This window comes from Hypanus sabinus, chromosome 4, assembly GCF_030144855.1.
Source record: "Hypanus sabinus isolate sHypSab1 chromosome 4, sHypSab1.hap1, whole genome shotgun sequence".
NCBI classification, from domain to species: domain Eukaryota; kingdom Metazoa; phylum Chordata; class Chondrichthyes; order Myliobatiformes; family Dasyatidae; genus Hypanus; species Hypanus sabinus.
Genome location: NC_082709.1, coordinates 114720509 through 114737804, shown reverse-complemented (window position 1 = coordinate 114737804; position 17296 = coordinate 114720509). Strand labels below are relative to the sequence as shown.

General features: G+C 40.5%; 1 protein-coding gene across 7 annotated transcripts in view; it reads left to right on the top strand.

The window, feature by feature from the left end:
- LOC132393124 (rho GTPase-activating protein 6-like) overlaps positions 1 to 17296 on the top strand; it is a 532445-nt gene that overhangs the window by 440281 nt on the left and 74868 nt on the right. For all 7 annotated transcript variants that reach the window (XM_059967953.1, XM_059967955.1, XM_059967956.1 and 4 more), the window contains exon 3: positions 4080 to 4151. In XM_059967953.1, the coding sequence (XP_059823936.1) occupies positions 4080 to 4151 (72 nt within the window). The remainder of the gene's footprint in view (positions 1 to 4079; positions 4152 to 17296) is intronic.

Here is a 17296-nt window from a genome sequence, read left to right as displayed (position 1 = left end):
TATTGAGGGTGAGAGCCAGTTCAGTCAGACAGAAGAGGGTGGTGGTGGAGGGAAAGTAGGTGGGTCGGTTGTCTAGCATGTGTAAATTCTTTAGGTGTAGATAGTACTGCACTGTGCACATGTGCATGTCCAACACCTAAACAGATAATTTTGGTTGAATTATAACTTGCACTTGTATTTGTAGTTTAGTCCTTGATTCAGTGTCCTACAGGTAGGACTTGCCTTGAGCTGGGTGGTGTAATAAGCCATGTAAGTTTAGTACATCATGCTTCTGCAAGTAGGCTGTTAACAAAGTAGGCTTGAAACGTGAAAATCTTTCCGTCTGTCAAGCCTCTCCTGAAGCACCTGTGGCGATCTCTTTCTTGGATCATTTAATGTTAATAATGCAGCAGTCAGATTTGCATTTCTCTTTTCCGTTCCATGTTCTTCTCAGATTTGCATCCGATCATTTACCAGCCCTTGTGGATAACACCGGCTTTTGTATTCTCTACAGTGTAACTTATCCATTACTTGTGATGAAGAAAGAGGCTATTACACCCATTGTGTCCATGTTAGCTCCTTGCAAGGCAAGGTCATCAATCCTATTTCCCCTGTACCCTTATAACTCATTATTTCTCAATCACTTTGACTCATTTGCTTATGTTAAGGGATGAGCTGCTATGGCCTGTCAGCACATCTTTGGGATGTGAATTGAAGATGGAGCACCCAGTGGAAACCTCTAAAGTTAGGAGACTCCACACAGGCAGCACTGGACCAAGTCAGGGCTGCTAGCGCCACCCTACCACTTCAGTACTTGGGAAGCGCTCAGGGGAATGATTGAGTTATTTTTGTATTATCTTTTGGACGAATCATCTGCTTGTCAGGGTGACACTGGTAGTGCTGCCGCCTCACGGGTCTGCAGCAGATAGTGTTCAGTTCTGACTTCTGGTATGCATGCGGGGCTTGTGCGTTTTTCCCATCACTACCAGAGTCTCTCCAGGTCCCTGGTTTCCTATAACCTGCAGATACTCTGGTAGGTTATTTGGCCAGGGTAGTAGGTGAAGGTGGTAGGAAAATCAGAGGGGAGTTGATGTGAGTCGGAGAGACGAGGGAGTGGGATTGATTGGACTGTTCTGAGGGCCTGCATAGACTTGATGGGCTTACTGTCTTCACTTAAATAACAGGACATATAAAAGTATGAGGTGCTGTAAATGGTCCCAAGGCAGTACTCTGAGGGAGCTCTTCACCCTCAACCAGCATTACATTGACTGAGTGATTATTATCGTCGCCGTGGCTTGCAGTTGGCTGCTCTATACCCTACTTTACAAATACAGTTATTGATCAGAAGTAGCAAGCTTGTCATGCACTTCGGGATGTCTCGAGGCTGCGAAAGGTGGGTAAGTTTCATGTTATATATTGTCAGTGCTGCAATTCCAATTATTACATCACTGCTTTTTTTTATAAAAGGGAGATCACATTGCTCTCTATTTAAGAGTACAAAAACCTACTGCTTCTCGACAGATTGCCATTTCTGTGACTTCAATTTCGCATTAATATAAGAAGTGGCCCATTCAGGGCAATTAGATATGTACAATCCGTTAATTTTTGAGAGTATATTTTTGATAAAATCAGAGGGCATCTTGTTTGTTTTGATGTGATGAGCTGTTTAAACATAATCAATAGCAGTAGCAAAAATGGTTGTCAGTGGCTGCATTTCCCAGAATTATTCTCTCCCTTTGTTTATCCAGAAAATGTTTTGGTAAAATGCAGCTGGGAATCATGCAGTGGGAAGCTATTTGCATGCTGAGAAGTGACATGTTTATCTTTAAGGCTTCATTTGTACAGTTCATGCTTTCTGAAAGTCAGATCAAAGATCCAAGGAGATCGACCGCATTGGAGGAGGCCAGTTAGCCATGATTCAACTCATTCTGCACCATTCCTCTTTACCCAATTTACTACAAATGCACGCGTTTCCTTTGGAGGTTTCTACTGAATCTATTGAAACCAACTTCCAGGATGATGCTTGCCAAGAGTACACATTTAGCTGAGTAAGAATTCCTTCTCATTTTGTTAAGCTGTCATCAACCAACAATTCCTTTTGCCTTTTGATTCTCACATATGTATGACACCAATTTTCTAATTTCTTTCCAGTAAACCATTTTCATCTTCTCTTCTCTGTCTAAACCACTAAGTTTTGAGAACCTAAATTAGTCTCCATGTAACCACCTCAGGTTACACAGTCACTGCTTTCATCCTCTCTAGGTTCTCCACAGTTTTGAGTTTCCTGTTCAGACTACTGTGCAAATACTGTAGATCAACTCCCAGGTATTGAGATCTTGGAGAAATGGTTACAAGTCTGAATAATAAAATCAGGGTTAATTAAACTCCAGAAATTCTGGGGCCAAGTCCCTTGAGAGCTTGAGTGGCAAGATGACTGGGATGTTGATCCAGCGGAAGATGCTCCGCAGCACCACCCAGAGGCCAGAATGTATAATTGCAACAGCCCGGTAGCATCTCTCAGCACTGCACTAAAAATCCTGTTTTGATTGCTTGTACTTTAAAACTGAGTTGTCAACTACTGTCGACCCAGGAAGTCCCAGCTGTTGCTAATCTGAATCATCAAACAGATGCCAGAGTTGTTGCCGTGGGAACGTGCTTTTTCCTGTGTTGCAACAGATTGTATTCCAGAATTTTTATCAGAAGAAGGACACCCCTCCCACTCCTTCCATGCTCATCAGGTTTTGTGAGAAGATTACATCTTGCCCAGTTGGGTTACTTTGTCTTCCTCTGGGATCTGGACCAAGATTTCTTCACAATGAAGAGTAGATGTCCTTGGTAACTTCTATCACTTCCAGGGTCTGATGATCCCAACATGCTGAATCCATATTAATGAATTGAATGATCTTTATTGTCATTATACATAGATATAATGAAACTCTGTTTGACTTCCTCGCAGGCAATAAAACGACAGTAATAGAAAAACAGTATTAAATAGATAAGTAGAAAATAAGTTACAGTAAGATGAAGGGTCATAAGGCATGTACAGTTTAGCAGAGAGAATCACTGAGTCACTAGACTCACTTATTCTTGACAGAGAAATTTATATTGAACCAGCCATAATGATAAGCAATTCCTATGATTTTAACATTAATTTTACACAGGGAGGATCAGACTTTGACTCCATAAAAATGAAAGAAATGCAATTACTGTCCATGACATGTTGTTTGTCAGAGAAGGGAGCTTGTTGGTGACTCTGCTCTCTTTTTTTTAGTTGGGAGCTAATGTTGAGGAAGAGTTGGTTGCTAGGGTGCCTTGCGTGTACAGTGCAGCTGTGGTGTTCGAATGGAAGAATGTGGGGATGTTTCTGTGACAGTCAGCAGAAGGTCTTCCCTGTTTCATTATCCTGCATACATTGCAAAATTTATACTGTAATACTATTACATTAATGCCCATGGATTTTAAAGCTGGAGAACATACTATTAAAATCACATGACGAGAATGACCATGATAAGGATTGTTTGATGGCTCAGGACCTGTACTCAATGGAGTTTAGATGAATGAAGGGGAATCTGATTGAAACCTGTTAAATATTGAAAGGCCTAGATAGAGTGGACATAGAGGAGTTGCTTCCTTTAGTGGGGGAGTCTCGGACCAGAGGGCACAGCTTCAAAATAGAGGACTTCCCTTTAAAACAGAAATGAGGAGGAACTTCTTAAGCCAGGTGGTAGTGAAGCTGTGGAATTCATTGCCACCGATGGCTGTGGATGCTGTAATGGAGTATATTTAAAGTGGAGGTTGATGACTTTTGAGTTCTAAGGGTGTCAAAAGCTAAAGGGAGAAGGCAGTAGAATGGGATTGAGAGGTATGAAAAATCAGTCATGATGGAATGTTGGAGCAGACCCAATGGGTGGAATGGCCTAATTCTGCTTCTATGTCCTACGGTCTAATACATGTAGTAAGGTAGATTCAAACACTGTACAGTACAGATCTAGATATTGTGCAATGCACCTTTTGAGCAGATATGTTCTAGGGTTTGGCTGTAAATTTCACATTCATACTCTACTTCAATGAATATGTTTACTTTGCTACTTTTTTTTCAGATGGACAGAAACGGAAAAAATCCCTGAGGCGGAAGTTGGACTCACTGGGCAAAGAAAAGAACAAGGACAAAGGTGAAAAATACAATTCAATTAAAAATAATTTGAGTGAATCAATCCTTTGAAGCTTGACATTTGCATGGTTGAAAGCTTAAACACTTACAGTGCCTTAAAGAAGTATTCAGCCCCACAACTATCTTCACATTTTGCTGTCTCGTTTTTGAAATTTAAAATATATTGAAGTAGGATTTTTGAGCTAATCTACAAAACATTGTGCATCATGTCAAATCAAAATAAAAATTTCAAAACCTGTCAAAAATTAAAAACCAAAATTGTGAGGCTGAAAAAGCATTCATCCCCTTTGCTACACTAATTTTCTCAGGTACATTACACAGTATTACTCCCCAATTCACCCAATTTTTTGATGTAGAACACGTGTTTTCAATGAATTCATGAGAATAAATACTCTCTCCCTCTGCAAGCTCCAATGACGTAGTAGATTTTCGATAGTCCAAACCAAAGTGAAGCCAAAAGAGCATTCTAGATAAGTCAGGGAAATGATGATAGAGAAGCGCAAACCTGGGGAAGGGTATAAGACCACCTCAAAGGCACTGACCATACCTCCAAGCTCAGTGCAGTCCATCAAAAAAGGTGGAATGAAGTACGAAACTGCAGCCACACTGCCTAGGTCCAGCCACCCCTCTAAACTTAGTCGCCAGAGAAGAATGGCACTCATAAGAGAGATTACTATGACACCAACGGTCACTCTGAGTGAGCTGCAGAAGTCAGTGGCTGTAAATGGAGATGAAGTTCGTGGCTCCACAGTCTCCAAAGCATTGCACAAAAAGGGTATTTATGGAAGAGTGGCAAGGAAGAATCCCTGGCTAAAAAACCTTTTTAGCATCTTTGCCCATAAAGACTTGGCAAACTGTAAAGGTGTGATGAACTACATATACCTGTCTGGACACGCCCCCCTGCTGACTGCTCCTGTGGCTCCTCCCACAGACCCCGGTATAAAGGCGATTGGGGCCTGAGCCCAGCCCTCAGTCTCCAGGATGTAGTATGGTAGTCAATTGCTGCTTGTTCTTTCTTCCAGTCAATAAAAGCCAATATCTCGCCTCACGTCTCAGAGAGTTATTGATGGTGCATCAAAAGGTGAGGAAGAAAGTCTTGTGGTTGGATGAGACCAAAGTGGAACTTCTTCTTAGTGGTACCTGTAGCTTAAATCTAATTCTGTGTATCAGGCAGGTAATGCCACCCCTACTGTAAAGTATGGTGGAGGTAGCATCATTCCATGGGGATGCTTTTCGGCAGCAGGAACTGGAAATCTGGTCATGATTGATAGATGATGAATGCTGCTTAAATACAGAGAGATCCTAGATAAAACTTGTTGGCCTCTGCCAGAAAGCTTAAACTGGGGAGGAAGTTCGTCTTTCAGCAGGACAATGAACCAAACAGCACTGCCAGAGCAATCCTGGAGTGGCTTCAAATGAAGAAACTGATGTTCTTGAGTGATCCCGTCACAGTCCTGACCTTAACCTGATCAAACATCTCTGGCAAGACTTCAAGATTGCTCTGCACTGCAGCTCCCCAAATAACCTGGCACAGCTTGAGCAATTTTGCAAGGAGGAATGGCAGATCTTGCTCCATCACATTGTGCAAAGCTAATAAAGACTTATCCAAAAGGCTACTGGCTGTAATAGCTGTGACAGCTGGTTCATTTAGTTACTGAGCAAAGGGGGGATAAATACTTTTGAACTGCTGACATTTACATTTTTTGGATTTTTAGTTTTTGATGCTTTACAATTTTCCCTACTGTGTTTTTTTAAAAAAAAGGAGCATGTGACTCATAAATTAAAATTCTCAGTTAAATTGATCAAAAATCCCTGGTTGTATTACTCACATATGTGAGCAGTGGGTTGGGGGCTGAATACTCTACCAAGGCACTGTAAGTCTTTGTTAATATCACCAGCTTAGAATTAAAATTAAACTCAATTTTCAAACCTTGAGCTCTAGCAGAGATGTAAAAGTATTCATCCTTATATTCTGAGGTTAAGTTCTGGTTAGTAAGTTAAACAGTGGCTTTGATTAAAACTAAATCTAATTTATAACTTCCTAAGAGACTATCGGAATAAAGAAGTTAATGGTGTATAAATGGTCTGGATTGACAGGGTGATGTTGGAAGGTTTTAGTGTAGAGATGGGGTGGGGCCACTAGGAGAGTTTTGAAAGAGATTTTAATTTTCGCAATGCACGTGTAGTGTAACATGGTGTCTGTTGAACTATGAGACTTATCTACATGAGGAGGATGTATGTTTGAGGAAGGAGCAGAGAATGAATTCAATTAATAAGTGTTCCAGGATGTAAGACTATTGTGCCAAAATGTCAGCAAAAGCCGTCAGTGGTGTGGATTCTCGATGTAAGTGTGCTTTGTTACCAGATCATTGGGTGAGGTGAAGACATGAAATCTGAAACTGGGGGAAGGATCTTGAAACGAGATGTTTTGGGTTAAGATGGGACGGTGTTAATCAGTGAATTCTGGGGTGACGGGAGAGTGATACAGCACTGGCTGAATTATTCTGATCACCTTGGAAAGACCAGTGTATAAGAGAATTTAATTATTGGGTGTAGTACGTGGTGACTACTGAACAGGAAAATGATTGGCCTCTGCATCATGGGTTAAGAGTTGACATGTTTGTAAGTTAGGAAAGCAAAAGAGCCTGTCAGGAAATTAGTGAGACAAGTTTCATGGAAGGTTCCATGAGATCAGTTGATGAGATTTGAATTGCATTATTGATAATCTCGGCCTGTCATCGATGAGCTATGTAAAGTTTGTGATGTGAAGAGCTGACTTCTTTTTCCCCCCTGACTGATTCTATTTGAGAATTATGGGGTTTGCTTTTTCACTCTCATTTTCTCTGAAATAAAAAACATAATCTTGTGTAGTTTGTTGACAAAGTTTGTGTTAATAACTAGTGGGACTGTATGATATTCCCTAGTGCCCAATTTATACTTATCTAGAGTTTAACCACACTTGGCTGCACAAACTCAATGCACTGAAGATGGATCGATGGCAGTAGCATCATTGCATGAGTTGGAGAAGGGCAGACAAATATTTTTTCAAATCTTTTATAATATTTAAATATTCCGAAGGTAGTAATTTGTGTTTTTTTTTGGAACATCAGCTCACCTTCCATTCAGATGTATTGCAGGCCTTGGGATTAAACACTATTTCAACCACCCTTTCCTGTCTGTCTGAACCAGTCAAGTCTGATATAAAGTGGACATTAACTCAATTAACTTGCAATATTAACAATTTTTGTCTCTTGAGATGCTGCCTGATGTGCTGAGTATTTTCAACATGACTTGTTTTTTTTTGTACATTTCAAGACACTGCTGTGTTCTGTGTATCACAGTTCCAGGAGATTCGTTTCATCTTTGCACTGGTCTGATCCATCTTTCTCTTCCTCTGATTAACAATCATTCACTTCCTTCTCTTAGATAGAAGAGAATCTGAAAACTCGCCTGAAATGTTCCCAGCCCTATCTCTGATGTTTTCTTGGTTCTCTTCACCCCTTCTCCTTTTAACAGTTGTTTTCTTGCATACTTTCCCTTGTATATGAAATGTTTTCACAGCAGGCCGGATGTTACCTGGCCTGCTGTGTATTCCTAAAGTAATGTATTTTTATTTTTGATTTTCACAATTTGCCTTTTTATGGTCTTTTTAATTATAATTTAATTTTTTGGGCAAGTACAAGATTGGGTACTTGCCCAAACACATTCAGCCACAGCGGGTGAATGGTATTAAGGCACTATCAGCCATGATCCAACTGAATATTGCAGATGATACTAAGGTAGGTGGCGTTGTGGATAATGAAGTAGGTTTTTAAAGTTGCAGAGAGATTTAGGCCAGTTAGAAGAGTGGGCTGAATGATGGCAGATGGAGTTTAATGCTGATAAGTGTGAGGTACTACATTTTGGTAGGAATAATCCAAATAGGATTATGGTGAATGGTAGGGCATTGAAGAATGCAGTTGAACATAGTGATCTAGGAATAATGGTGCATAGTTCCCTGAAGGTGGAATCTCATGTGGATAGGGTGGTGAAGAAAGCTTTTGGCATGCTGGCCTTTATAAATCAGAGCATTGAGTATAGGAGTTGAGATGTAATGTTAAAATTGTACAAGGCATTGGTAAGGCCGAATTTGGAGTATTGTGTACAGTTCTGGTCACCAAATTATAGGAAAGATGTCAACAAACTAGAGAGAGTACAGAGAAGATTTACTAGAATGTTACCTGGGTTTCAGCACCTAAGTTACAGGGAAAGGTTGAACAAGTTAGGTCTTTATTCTTTAGAGTGTAGAAGATTGAGGGGGGACATGATAGAGGTATTTAAAATTATGAGGGGGATAGAGAGAGTTGACGCAGATAGGCTTTTTACATTGAGATTAAGGGAGATTCAAACAAGAGGACATGAGTTGAGACTTAGGGGGCAAAAGTTTAAGGGTAACATGAGGGGGAATTTCTTTACTCAGAGAGTGGTAGCTGTGTGGAATGAGCTTCCAGTAGAAGTGGTTAAAGCAGGTTCGGTATTGTCATTTAAAGCAAAATTGGATAGGTATATGGACAGGAAAGGAATGAAGGGTTATGGGCTGAGTGCAGGTCAGTGGGATTAGGTGAGAGTAAGCGTTCGGCACGGACTAGAAGGGCCAAGATGGCCTGTTTCTGTGCTGTAATTGTTATATGGTTGTATGACTAGCAATGAAAGTTAATATCCACTTCCCCTTCAGCAGAGATGGGTCTGTATTGTACATTATTTTCTCAGGGCATTCCATCTCTCCTTCGGAAACTAACAAATAGCACCTTAAATAGGGATGCCAGCTGCTCATGATTTTAACTGGCATGTGGCTTTACACACTTCCCGTTGGTTAGGGCAACAGCGTGGAATCAAAGTTGCTCATAGTTGAGGAGATCTGCAAAGTACTCCTTGCAGATGATGCTTACTTCCCTGTTTCATTGGATTCTTGTCTCATTTTATTTGGGGTCATGGTATTTGGACCATCGATAACTTAGACAGCATTGCCCTATCAGCGGCTTACAGGGCCTTCTGTGCTCATTTTACTCAACAGTGTTTCTTTAATTTTTGGAACTCCACCTTCATGTGCCTGTTAGGTTGTTCCTTCTTGCTTTGCTGCATGTTTGGGCTTACAATCCTTAAAAGCCTTGTGTTTGCAAGTAAGTAGCTCCTCAATCCCCTAGGCACTCATCAAGCCAATGCTCATGCCTTCTGGTAGATAAGCCGTAGCTATTTGCAGGGGCATATTACAATGGATTTAAAGACTGCTGTGCCTTTTGTTGATTGTCAGCTGTCAGGTTGTCTGTAAGGTGCTGTCTAAGAAGAGCTGCCCTTGAGATGTTTTGTATCAACTTACTGGCACAGAAGTTGTACTATTGTACTGGGCTCAAACTTTTGGGGTCAGCAGGGCTGTATCCATCATGGTGTGGGTGATTCCAACATCATAGTTTCCTGCTTGGATGTGCCATTGTCTGTACCATGGGTGTTGCTATTAATGTCCTTGACTTGATAATGAAACAGGGTTACGATTAAAACAAGTACATGCTTCACTTATTTTGTTTAGGTAGCATCTTTGTCGGAGTTAGTGTTTGCTACTCCCACATTGAGAATCAAAGCCTGCCGGACAGTTGTGTCGTGTCAGACCCTGCCATTGAAATTGCCCAGGAGGATCAGCCCACTTCCTTCTGAGGGTTCTGCTTTTCCACAGTTGGAATTTTTCCCTTTGCTGGGTCTGTAGCTCCAGGTTTGCGGCAGGGTGCCAGTTCAGCAATAGACTGAGCTGAAGGGTGGGTTCTTCCTGTAGTAGCAGCAAGTTCTGAGATGACAGAAGGTTAGGCGTGTGCACATTTTTGACCAGTGGTGTCTCCTTGCTTAACTATATACTCTTCTCCTTGTCTCCTCTTAACCTCAATGCTTCCTGTTCCTGAATCTCTTCCCCCTTTACTCTGCTCCGACCTTCCCTCTGTCACCCTCTTGCATTCTTCCTCCATCTTGCACCTTGATGCTTGGTCCTCTACTTCCTACCCAAAAGGTCCATCTTTGGCAGCAGTTATGTTTTGAAATGAATGATTATACCAGGGTTCTGTTCTGGACAACTGTATATAACCCAAACAGTTCATAAGTCAAAAATGTGGAATCCTGGCAATACATTTAAATAAAAACTTAGGCCAACGTGGAGTTAAACCAGTGCATTTTGCACAGACGCTCAGAGATTGCCATGAACCAAGTTCCTACATGACAGCAGCTGGCCAATCCATCCTGCTGATCTCCTAAATGCCCGCCCATATGATTGGGCTTTACAGAAGTTGAGCAGTCAGAACCTTGGGGAAGACTTGTAGTGTGAATGAAATCAGTAGAGGAGGCAGATTTGTATGTTCGGTCTGTAATAGTTCGGCACCTTCAGTAGTAGCAATGTGACAAGCTTGATAATGAGGAGTGCGATTTTTAAAGGATAATAAATTATTTTAGTGATGCTTTATGCCTGTTTAAGTATTAAACTGTAAGTATATTTGCAGACTGAAATCTTACCACAATATCCTGTTTTTCTTTGCAATTGAAGTTATAGTTGTGGAAAAGTATGGGAAAGAATATTCTGTTACATTTGCATTTTATCCCTGGATGAGCACATTTATTTGCTTCCAGCCGGGGAAACCTAGTCCAGAAGGCATGAGGCAATGAAAATAAATGTAAGGCAGTTAACATCACTGTGTTAAGTTGTTAGCAACACAGAACTTTTCAGAACAACTATCTCCACGTTACTTTGATAATGCCTCTTTAAAAGATGGAAAAGTTCATGGTCAAACTCACAAATGAATTTCCAGAATGTTTGGTATACTGGAGCAGTTCCACTTTAAAGATGCTTTGAAGTTTCATTATCATGGGTGTGTTTATGCTATAGAGAAGTGTTTTTATTAGCTGTGACTTGCAGGCATTTAAAATTAATAATGCTATCTTGCAATACTTATCACCTCAGCATTAAGAGTGGAAAGTGAAATCTGAGCAAATCCTCATATGAACGTCTTTTCCAAAGTTAGATATTGACCCTTTTTGTATTCTTGTGTCACTTGTTCTTTTCCATTGGCTTGAAAAATAATCATCTTTTAAATACCTACCTGATTGCTTTTTGAAGGCACTGATTCTGTTCCCATACTTCCAAGGAAGTGAATTCCAGTAAAAATAACATGATCCACACACACCCAGTATTTCGTATCTGCACTGAAATGTTCTTGATGGATACTGCTGAGGTACCAGAGATTGAAGAACCGATGCTGTCCAGATTCCGTGGAAAACCCGCACGTTCTTCCGTACATAATGTTTTGGAATCTCTTGCACCAATTAAGAGCCTTTATATTCAACTAATGTAGCATTTTTAATTGAAAATCAATTCAGCTCTCTTCAGTGCCACAATGAAGTACAACCCTAAAGATGTGCTTCTGACTGACCTGAGGAATCCACAAGCTTCTGATATCGGAAGTCCGTAAAACATAGGAGTGGAATTAAGCCATTTGGCCCATGGAGTCTGCTCCGCCATTCAATCATGACTGATTTACTATCCCTCTACCTCATTATCTTGCCTTCCCCCTTTAACCTTTGATGCCCTCATTAATCAAGAACCCATCAACCCCTTAAAATATACTCAACGACTTGGCCTCCACAGCCAATCTGCGACACTAATTCACCAACCTCTGGCTAAGGGAATTACTCCACTTCTTTGTTTTAAAGGAAATCCTTCTACACTGAGGCTGTGCCCTCTGGTCTTAGACTCTCCCACTATTGGAAACTTCCTCTTCACATCTAGGCCTTTCTAGATTCACAACAGAATGCTCCATTTAGCCATCGCATACCACTTTGAATGTGGCAGAAACTCCTTGAGAAGAAGAAATGTCTTTTGACATTAAGTTGAAACTTCAAGAATTCCTTAATTTCGTAACTTTTTCACTAGGTACAATTTGAACTGGATGGAATTCATGGGGTATAGAAAGATCCCTGTTCTGGGTAAGGAATGGGTGGAATAAATTTGTTCTATAGTTGCTTTCCTAGCCAATTGCCATCAGAGCAATATAGTGATCAGAATTAATACAATATGCTGGAGGAAATCAGCAGACCACAAGATTCACTGGTCTGTGGTTTCTTGGGCTTGTTTTTGTTACTGTTTTTAAACAATAATGGAACAACCACAACTCCCCAGTCCTCCAGAACCTTATCTGTGAAGATGAAGCAGAAATCTCTGCTAGGGCCTGCACATTTTCTTCTTTATTTCCCTCAAGGTTTAAGAAGGCACCAAGTCTGGTCCTGGGGATTTATCCACCTTAATACACTATAAAACTTCTTCTCTACTAATTCCGTCACTACTAATGACATCACCACTCATCTCTCCCCACCCCCACCCCCACCCCCAACTTTCCTTGGCTTCCAGAGTTTTCTCCACAGTAAAAACTAAGGAGAAATATTCATGAAAAATCTCTCCCATTTCCTCAGGTTCCACACACAGAGAAAGACATAAAATACAATTCTGGAGCAGGAGTATGGTGAGAGATAAGGGGAAGTGATTCATTGAGTAGTCATTACATGCTGAAAACGAGCGATGTTGAAATGATGTTAATTAATTCAAGTGTAGTTTTGTAACACAAGTATATAAATCTGATTAGTAGAAAAGTGACTATTCCAGATTACTCCTTTTTGTGGCCGAACACATTAAAAGTGTGGATGTGGGGTTGGACGACTGGGGTAGATGCATGTAGGTGCAATGCTTGGCATTGCCTTTGCTAGTTATACAGGCGGATGTGAAGAAATTTTAAAGTCCTAAGTCAAGCCATTTATGTAGGCACAGCCGCTGCATGTTAAGTGGTATACAGATGGCTAGTAATGGATTGTTCCTTTCTGGAAACAGTCGTGATTTTATAACTGCATTGAAATGCTACCTTCTTCAGCAATGTAGAGTCTTTTTGTTTGCTTGAAAGTTCCATTTGAATGAAAATGGGACATGGGTGAGATAACTTTAAAACTATGAGGTAATTTTTAGCTGGGAGCTTGAATGTACTATTTTTACTTCTCACTTTCCTCATGTGTACCGTTTCCCTTTTATTGTGTAGCCGGGCAGTTAACTATTGTGGTTCCTGTTTAGCCCCTCCCCTCCAAGCTTGTCATCAGTGGCACTAAACCCATATGAGTCACAGAAGCAATGCACACAAAATGCTGGTGGCACACAGCAGGCCAGGCAGCATCTATAGGGAGAAGCAATCGACGTTTCGGGCTGAGACCCTTTGACAGGACTAACTGAAAGGAAAGATAGTAAGAGATTTGAAAGTAGTGTTGGGAGGGGAAAATGCAAAATGATAGGAGAAGACCAGAGAGGATGGGGTGAAGCTGAGAGCCAGAAAGGTGATTGGCAAAAGGGATGCAGAGTTGGAGAAGGGAAAGGATCATGGGACAGGAGGTCTAGGGAGAAAGAAAGGGGGAGGGGAGCACCAGAGGGAGATTGGGAACAGAGTGATGGGCAGAGAGAGAGTGAAAAAAGAGGAAGGGGGAAAGAAAACTAAATATATCAGGGATGGGGTAAGAAGGGGAGGAGGGGCATTAATGGAAGTTAGAGAAGTCAATGTTGATGCCATCAGGTTGAAGGCTACCCAGCTGGTATATAAGGTGTTGTTTCTCCAACCTGAGTGTGGAGTGTAGTCATGGAAGTTTGTTTTGCATTGCTAAAGAAGTTAAATGCTGTACTCGCTGATGTTTAAATGGGTTACAAGAAACATTTTGTATAAATGAACCTGTGTTTGATGATGCCTATGTAACCACCCCAAACTTAAGTAAATTCTCAAAAGTATTTTGTTCTACGAAAAATAGAACGTTTACTTAAAGTTAAGTATATTCACCAACTTACATTCAGTATCAGCTGATACACCATGTCCTTTCCCACCTGCCTGGTTTCACCTATCACCTTCCAGCTAGCCTCCTTCCCCTCCCCCCACCCATCTTATTGTGTCATCTTCCCTCTTACCTCAGTCCTCAGGAAGGTTCTCAGCCCAAAACGTTGACTAGTTCATTCATTTCTATAGATGCAGCCTGACCTGCTGAGTCCCTCCAGCATTTTGTGTGTGTTTTTCAATGCAGGTTGACTGCTTTGTTGATCCCTACTGCAGTGACTTAGTGTGGATCAGCATGGTGTCATAGTTACACCTGTTTTCTGAGTTCCACCAGGTTGCTCCTGATCATTTTCTTCCTCTGCTCAGCGATGACTTGTGACAGGGATGTGTTATTTTATCTTCTCAGTTTTCTTGTTTTCTCTCATGAGTAAATTTTAATCTGAGAAGAAGTCATTTAATTAAAATAATTGAATGGGCAATCCACAAGAAGCATCCACAAGGGTTGGATCAGTTGTTGTTGTTGATTAGGGTTACTGGTTATGACTGCGCCACCATTTATGTTTGGTACATCTTTGCAGAACAAAGGGGAATACAACACAGAGAAGCACTTCTAATTTATACTGAGAGCATTGTAAGTTAAAGAATGTTTGTGTAAATTAAATATTAGTTTTATAATAACAAATAGTTCAAAAATAGCCCTTCCGGCTCAATGAGTCCTTGCTGCCCAATTAAGCTCCTGATGGGTATGTCTGAATGTGGGAGTAAACCGGAGCTCGTGGTCATGGGGTAGGCGTACAAACTCCTTACAGAACTGAGCCCGGGTCGCCGGCACTGTGATAGTGTTATGCTAACGGCTACGCTATTGTGGCATCTCAGAACAACTCTTATGTCTTCCTTGACTATTATTCCAGAATAATTTGAGTTCTGTGAAGTCCTGTGAGAATGTTGGAAACATTACTGTACTCTTTATAGCAAGGCTCTTCAAGGGGCTTTGTGCTAATGACCAGAATGATCTGTCAGTGATAAATGAGTGAACCTGATAACAGAGGATAGCACCTCTGCCCTTATTAAGAATGGTGCCTTAGACCTTTTACCATCTGAAACTTGACATCGACTTGCGCTCATGACAGACAGTTTAATGGTTACATGACAGCAAGCATTTATGAGGGTCAGCCTGGTTAGACTGTCTCGTTTCTGGAGTGGTGTGAATACACATCATTGTGGCTCACATGAATGTAATTCATGAAATTTGATGAACTATGGTGATGAGTGTACTTCACTGAGAATTATTATCTGTGAGTGGTTTGTAATTACAGTATATGTATTGTGGATAATACCCAGTATTGGCATCATGTGTAATGGAAAATATAGATGGCTTGTTAGGCTTCAGTACTTGAAGGAATTGGGAACACTAAGATTGCTTTATGATGAAATAAGATGTTGGCAAATGTTATCTAGAACTCTTTTATTCAGTTAGTAAGCACAACCCTGAACTTTCATTTACTTGTCTCTATAATGCTCACCTTGCTTTCCCTCTCATATCTCAGTCCTCAGCCTTCTTTCCTGCCCTAATGAAGTTCAACTTAAGTTTGAGGAGTAGCATTTTATCTTTCGATAAGATACCTTACAACTTTTCAAGTTTGCTGCTGAGCACAGCAATTTTAAATAATGATTCTGCTTTTCTCAGTTAAACCTCTTCAAGACCAAACTGCTGGTTCATGTCACAGCACATTCCTCTTGCCTATGTACCATGCTTCCAGCTGTTCTGTAAATCCTGCCTTCTCCCCGTCAAAGAAGTTCCTTTGTGCAGTTTGAGTGCTCCTATTTCACACTCCCAAGGCTGCCAGGTCCTCGGTGATGAGACACTGAATAGTGGTGAGGTCTTGACTGAGTAACTGTTATCACAGGGTGGTTGGTGGCTGAACCGCAGCAAGCTGCACTGTGAAATGACTGAAAGGAGAGCTACAGTCCTCACTCCAACTCCACTGCCCCCATCTTCACTGGTTGTCAGAGCTATTTAAATACTGTAAGGTCTTGAATGTTTCTGACATTTGGAAACTTTCAAACACTATTACAAATTATTCAAATTGTTACTATTTATTTTCCAGCTATTAAAATTAAACACCCCCACCCAAGAACAATTTAACTTTGAAAAGAAAATTAGGAAGTACAAATGTATAATATACACTGGTTGCTTTATGTCCGACCTGGAATAGTCTTCCCTCCCAAGTGATGAAGAACACCCACAACTTTATCTTCTCATTCCGGCACAGTAGTTCAGCCAGAAAAAAAATCTATTAAGGATCTATACAGAAATATGAAACCAGAATTTAATTTTGACAAATTTACCAGTTTAAAGAAAATACTTAATAATTATATAGCCATAAAAACATTTTCAAACTTGATTTGACTTCCTTTTTGCCTTCTCCAACAACAAGCCAAAGGGAGCAGCTGATATTACTGATCTGAATGGGTGGATATGGAAGATAATGTATGGTCCTTGTATTAGTCTGGGTAATCTGACAGTTTTATGCATTTTATTTCTGATCTATGCACTTTGTAAGTACATTTTTATACCAGTAGTTATTGGGTGTTTGTACCCTGTGAACAAGGAAACCAGCACAACTAGTTGAGTTTTGACTGGAACCATACTTTAAGAAGTATTTTCTTTAAAAATAAATACAAAATATCAGGCAAAAGAAAAATTTCCCTGTTTACTGAAAGTTTTTTTGATCAATGTGGGTAAATGGAAAATAATTTGCATGAGAGCAGGAAATTACTCTCTACCACAATAAGCAAAAGTTTTCACTTCAATGTTGGAGAAGTGTTCTGGGTCTTGGGCTGTTGGTTTTTTGACCCATTCTGCAGACTGGAGTATATAATTTAGTTTGATATCCCGTGCCAGAACAGAGAGCGAGCAGCACTGTCTAACTTAGATTAAATGTTATATACCGTCTTCATCTGCCTTCTCTGCTAACCCCACAGCATGATTTGAGACAGCAAAAGGAATTTCTCCTTAAAACAACTTGCCCAAAACAAATGATCTGGCTAGCAAGTTATTGCTGCTTGTGAAATCTTACTTTTGGACAGAATTTCTGACTTTTTTTTCCCTACTTGCATGGTGACTGTATTTCAAAGCTAAATTCTTGGTTATAAGATATTGGCTATAAAGCATTCTGAGATGCAAGACACAAAATAAATGTAAGCATTTTTTTCTTAGTTATCCATCTGGCACAGAAATTGATTTTTACGTCCTTATTATAAATAATAATAAATATTGTGC